This window comes from Malania oleifera, chromosome 1 (genome assembly GCF_029873635.1).
Source record: "Malania oleifera isolate guangnan ecotype guangnan chromosome 1, ASM2987363v1, whole genome shotgun sequence".
NCBI classification, from domain to species: domain Eukaryota; kingdom Viridiplantae; phylum Streptophyta; class Magnoliopsida; order Santalales; family Ximeniaceae; genus Malania; species Malania oleifera.
This window is the reverse complement of record NC_080417.1, coordinates 151,502,079-151,508,268: the sequence shown is the minus strand read 5'-3', so window position 1 is coordinate 151,508,268 and position 6,190 is coordinate 151,502,079. Positions and strand designations below refer to the sequence as shown.

The window sequence follows — 6,190 nt, the reverse complement described above, 5'->3', positions numbered from 1 at the left end:
ATTTAAATTCATGCCTCGTTTTGCTGCTATGTTTTATTCTTCTTACTTTTTTTTTTTCTTTTTAAAATTCGTGGCATTTGATATTTCATTATTTCTTATCTAGGAAAATGGTTGGTCCCAAAAATAATAAAACGACAGCGTTGAACTCCGCAGCACAAGAAGACGACGACGTTTAGCTGTGTTAGCACTTGGCAGCTCATTCCACATAATATAATTCCCGGCGATATTACAAAAAGCCCTGAGGGCATCTTAGTAACTTTAAAAACTTTAGGGTTTTAAGTACCAAGCTCGTTCCTTTTTTTTCCTTCTCTCACAAGCCCTAGTTGCGCCGAACCAGAGCAGGTCCAGGAACCTCACCTGCAACAATGGGTATTTTTCAGAATCACTCTAAATCATCATTATTTATTTATTTATTTATTTTTACTGAGTTCTATCCTAATATCATTTTCGCGATGCTAATCTTGATTAAACTTTTTGGTTTCGTTTTACAGGTATTTCTCGTGATTCGATGCACAAGAGGCGTGCCACTGGCGGCAAGAAGAAGGCTTGGAGGAAGAAGCGAAAGTAAGTTTACACCCAATTTTTTTTATTCAATTTATCTGTGTGAGTAACGGGATGATCTCGACTTTAAACTGTAGTGGCGTTAATAGTCGCAATTTTGAAACTTTTATGGATATGCATTTTAAAATTTTAGAGATATAGCCCTAAATGTTTCGTGATTTTAAGATTCCCAAAATGGTTTAGATCGTTCTTGTATATGAATAATGGGTCTGCCTTGTTTGCAACCCGCATGTTGATGAGGAAAAAAAGCATGAGTTGCATTAATTCTATTAGTGTAGATCTAACTAGATGTGGTTGTTTTGATCGAATAGTGGCTAGGAAGATGATGCCTTTACTCTTTAATGCTTCATTTATCCCGAAAAAATACGGTGAAGATTGGATAATACTTATATTATGTTACTCCAGTTGGCTTTAAGAAGAAACATAATCTTCCTGCTTTAAATTTAGTGTTGCCCTTCTACAAATGAAATCTTTCAGTTAAAGGACACTGAATTTGTTTCTCTTTGAAGGAAATAACTCCAATTGTATACAGCTTTCACATACGTCTCTTATTAATGTGATTGTATATTTTTTGAAAGAGCGCAAACTCAAAATTGAAATCTCCTAAACCTAATTTTGTAAAATCAAAATCTCATAACCTGAACAGTTTTGATTCTGTTTATGCTTCTGAGTAATGGGAGTTTGATTTTATGAAGGTATGAGCTTGGGAGGCAACCCGCAAACACAAAGCTATCTAATGACAAAACTGTGAGGAGGATTAGGGTTAGAGGTGGTAATGTGAAATGGCGTGCGCTGAGGCTCGACACAGGGAACTACTCTTGGGGTAGTGAGGCTGTGACCAGGAAAACAAGAATTCTGGATGTGGTCTACAATGCATCTAACAATGAGTTGGTTCGCACCCAGACTTTGGTGAAGAGTGCTATTGTTCAGGTTGATGCAGCCCCCTTCAAGCAGTGGTATCTCCAGCACTATGGTGTTGACATTGGCCGCAAGAAGAAAGCCTCTGCAGTTGCTAAGAAAGAAGTAGAGGTAGTTTATTCATTTATTGGATCTTTCTTAGTGAGTTGAGGTAGTTTATTTCCCTTGTTCAATCTTAAATCCCTTCCAGTTGCGACTTTCTATTCATTTATCATTTTATCTGGTGGATCTTGCTTAGTGAGTTGTGGTTGTCCTTTAATGCAATTAATCATGATGTATAAGTTTTTTTTTTTTTCCAAAAAATAACCAAGATGATATTCTTGCTAGAACTAGTAACGAGATGGCTTTTATGCATTCAAGAATTGGAAATCAAAGAAACTGTTTGCTGTTTAGTTTGGATGTTTAAATCTCATGTTATGAACTACTTTCCCCTACTAGGTAGATCCATTGCACCATATTTGTCTGGATCACTTTTTTGGTTGTAACATATTGAGAGCGTACTTTGTGTGAGTTATTTGTATTGTTTTCAATCATTTAAATTTTGAATGCTTACATTATTTTTTCTACTGCAAGCCCATCTTTTTCTAATTTAGGAATAATGTAAGCATTTTTTTATCTTTTCAGTTAACCTTTTTATGGCATGTGCTAAGGGTCCCATACTCCCATTTTTTTCTAAACCACAAATTGAAGACCCCAAGTTTAGGAGTAGTGCACAAAATTAGTTGTGAGTGAAATGCCCAATAATTTGATAGAGGCTTAAAAGCATACCCCACCTCTTCCCCTCCATTTTTTTGTGGGGGAATGAAGGTTTGTTCCTTTGATGGTATGCATTGATTAGACTTGATTTTTTGTGCTGATGTTGTCTTGGTCACAAGGGATTTGCTTGCCACGTGATTTCAGGTTTTGGGAGATTGGAATATATTGTCAAATGTTTTCATTATTCATTTTGTTTTATCACTTGTATTTGCATTTATAAAATGCACTTAACGTTAGGGAAGAAGAATAATTTTGGCAAGCATTTTGCAATGAGTGGAATGAGGAACAGCGCAGTTAGTTGGGTCTTACATCCTAGAAAATAAATTTTAATAATTATCTATGTATAGTAGCTCTGTACTGTCATCTTTACAACATTTTTATCCTTTCTTTTGATTGCTTGGTAGGAAGGTGATTCCACTGCTGCTGCTGGTGCTGAGGAGGCCAAGAAGAGTAACCATGTTCAAAGAAAACTGGAGAAGCGTCAACAAGGTCGCAAGATTGACCCACATATTGAGGAGCAATTTGGCAGTGGCCGCTTATTGGCTGCAATTTCTTCACGGCCTGGTCAGTGTGGCCGTGCAGACGGGTATGTGGTTTTCTCTCTAGGTGTTTTGTGTTAGTTGTAATAAAAAATTGCCATGATCCTGGTGGCCTTTCAGCTGTTGAGTGAACACTATAAATCCCTTGGACTATCTTTGGTTTGCAGAACGCGTATTCCTAGGAATAGAGATAGTTGTAATAGAAGAACTAGATAATTTGTATTAAAAACGTATTATAATGCACAAGTGAAAATTTATAATTTCTTATCAATCATAGTAAAGAGTAGACAAGGAATGGCTATAATTTCATCATAGATATACCTTCCATATTCCATGTTGAGCGGAAGAATGATGAATAAATATGAAATGACTATTATCTCTATTCCTAGATATCTTCTTGTATTCTATCCTATTCGTAGGAATAGCTATTCAGTGAACCAATAAAACCTCGATGTATAAAGTGAACTTTTACGAAGCATTCCACTCATCATCTGATGTCATTTGTTCTCATGTGGTGAGGTGCTCTATTTTTGTTAGTTGTTTGTGGTTAGCTTGCGAAAATAGCTTGGACTTGTTTAGTTGTCAAAAACAAATTTTCATTTTTCATTTCTAGATTTAAAATGACCAAAATATAATCTTGTTTTGAATTAATATAGATGTCTTCAAAATATGGAAATGTGTTGACATTATTTATTTCATTATATTTTGAAAATAGAAAAAAAAAATTATTTTCCAATACTAAACTAGCTATTACATTTTCTGATACTCAACGGTAATGGTGTGTCTTTTGCATGGAAAATTTGTCAAGCATCAATTTATGCTACTGAATATTGTTGTATTTGTTTTGATTTTTCATTTATGTTGGGCATCTCGGCTAAATGCAATGGTTAAATGGTTTTGCAGATATATTTTGGAGGGGAAAGAGTTGGAGTTCTACATGAAGAAGATCCAGAGGAAGAAGGGAAAGGGAGCAGGTGCTGCCTAAAGTTTTGTTGCCTAAAGATCATTTTCATTTTTCTCAATCTCAATCTCATTTTAGGCATTGGACTTTCAAAAGATTTCCAGATGAATTTGTTTGTTTATCTGAACTTTGTTTTTTGTGTTACTGTTCAATGCCTCATTAGAATATATCGGACAACATTGTCTCGTAAGATTGATAAATGTTTGCTCTTGCTTTTATAAGGTAACCCCTTCATTTTGCACTTACAGTTGTGTGTTTTTTTGGCCACCAGCATGATTTATGTATAAGGATTATGAGTGGGATTAATTAATTAATTTATTTTCCGCATCATGGTAGAACCCATCTCCCTGGACTTGCCCTTTTCACCTATAGTTGATGTCATAGTGGTAAATATTTTTTATTAAGATTCTAGGGTCTGTAGAACCCATCTCCCTGGTTCTCCTAGTTGATGTCATAGTGTTAAATATTTTTTATTAAGATTAGATTCTAGGGTCTGTGCAGGCCAGATGAGGATGATATGTCACACTCAAATTAGATCACAAGTTAAGTCTCGAAAACAACTTTTGTGATTTTAAAGTATATTCGTGATATTGCATGGAAGGATTTTATTTTATTTTATTTTTTTGACATTTTCCTGAAATTCTTAAAATAGAAGTTCAAATTACCAAGTTTCTTTCAGGTGAAGATTTTGTGTCTTGCTATTTTTATATCATAAGTTTGGTAGTCTTATTCATCAGGTTTTCTTGATATCAAAATATATAGTGATGCATGGTTAAGGTGGGCGGAATATATGCTTTTGGATGCTCAGGATCTTGTTCAGTTTTATATTTCTTCGTTTTTGCTGGTTTGCAAGACAAATAATAATAATAATAATAATAATTTAAGAGTACTTGTTTTTGTTTAATACGATTTTCCAATTGTTTAATAATAATAATAAAAGAGTATTTGTTTTAGTTTAATATTCGGTAAGGATTCATATGATAGTGATCTAATATAACTAGGTAAAGTAATTCATTCATCCTTATATTTGATATGTATCTTGGTTGAAAATGTTATTTTGAATAAACCTTTTATGGACTTCCCCATATAGTGGGTATTTCTCAAATCTTACAATTTTCCTGCCACCAGTTGCAGGTTGGAAGAACTCCCTTGAGAGCAGTTTTATGTTTCTACTAAATAAGTTTCTATATTTCTCAAAATTGAGGAGTTGGCCAAATTTGCAATAATATAGTTATTTGAGATCTGGAAAGTGTTCAAAACAAGCCTTTCCTTGACCTTGATTAATAGGTTAACAGTCAATCTACAAAGAAAGATGAGATATTGTCTAGAGCTATTCTAGCCAACTAGATACTATTGGCCAAGCCACTATTAGCAACTTCTATGATTGCTAAAGACAACTTCATACAATTGAAGAAAGTATGGAAACATATGGACATAAAAAGATCATCTCGTCTCAGGTCCCTGTGCAATATGAAAGTTGGGGATGAAGCACATGTTTTCAAGATTGCAGAAAGTGATTCTGGTTAAGACTGGCCATAACCCATTTGATAAAACCATTAGAAATCCCAATATTTTTTCTCCAACACCCTCCACATGAAAATCCTTCCATTGTCGCATCGTGTCGGTGCTAACTTGCACTTCCTCGTCTTGTCCACTTCCCTTCTTATACGGATAATCCCATTTGCCAATCTTGAAAAATTTTCTTATTTTCAATTTATCTTCCTCTCACAAACGGCGAGCATCAAGTGAGTGCTAAATTGCACTTCCTCTTCGTGTCCAGTCTTATTATTGACAATCCCATTTGCCAATCTTGACTTATATACGTATTTACAATTCATCTTCTTTTCACAACGGCGAGGATTGTGTACTCTTAAGCTGCACTTCCTCTTCTTATCCAGTTCATATTATGGATAATCCCACTTGCCAATCTTCAGTTATTTAGTCATTTGCAATTTATCTTCCTTTCACAACAGCAATTCTGCACAACCTCACAACGGCCTAGTATCATGATGGTCAATCTGACTATAATTTTCTATGTTATTTAATAATTTAATTATACGAGCATAAATTTTTGCATTAAAAAAATAGCAGTTTGAATATTGGGTATTAATTCTCTTTGGATTGAAGTAACACCAGTAATTATTAACTAATAATTTTTGGCATCAAAATATTTTTTGAAGCTAGATTACAGAATTAGTATCCAATTAGTATTCAAAATGCGTATGCACTCGCTGTCGCTTTATCTGGTGGGCTTTTTTCAAAAGGGAATTTACTATTTTAAGATCAAATAGAACATTTGCATTAACTGCATTTGGCCAAACCTTTAATAATAAATGATTTTTATATTAATAATAGTATTCATCATGTAAAGATAAGATCAAGTTGATGTAAAACATTAGCCTTAACTATATTTTGGCCATGGCCAAACAAACCTCTTGTTATCAATGGTTTTTAT

The 6,190-nt window shown here is 34.1% G+C and overlaps 1 protein-coding gene across 1 annotated transcript; it reads left to right on the top strand.

The window, feature by feature from the left end:
* Positions 1 to 240: 240 nt before the first annotated feature.
* LOC131162825 (small ribosomal subunit protein eS8) lies at positions 241 to 3,980 on the top strand. The gene is made up of 5 exons (XM_058119422.1): positions 241 to 369; positions 492 to 564; positions 1,257 to 1,590; positions 2,640 to 2,821; positions 3,678 to 3,980. The coding sequence occupies exons 1-5, from the start codon at positions 366 to 368 to the stop codon at positions 3,757 to 3,759; spliced, it is 675 nt and encodes a 224-aa protein (XP_057975405.1). The 5' UTR covers positions 241 to 365; the 3' UTR covers positions 3,760 to 3,980.
* The last annotated feature ends 2,210 nt before the right edge of the window (positions 3,981 to 6,190 follow it).

Bases quoted from the DNA above. Each gene is read 5' to 3' on its own strand.
- LOC131162825 (XM_058119422.1), top strand. The intron at 565-1,256 runs GTAAGTTTACAC...GATTTTATGAAG, and splicing joins GCTTGGAGGAAGAAGCGAAA to GTATGAGCTTGGGAGGCAAC. The intron at 1,591-2,639 runs GTAGTTTATTCA...ATTGCTTGGTAG, and splicing joins TTGCTAAGAAAGAAGTAGAG to GAAGGTGATTCCACTGCTGC.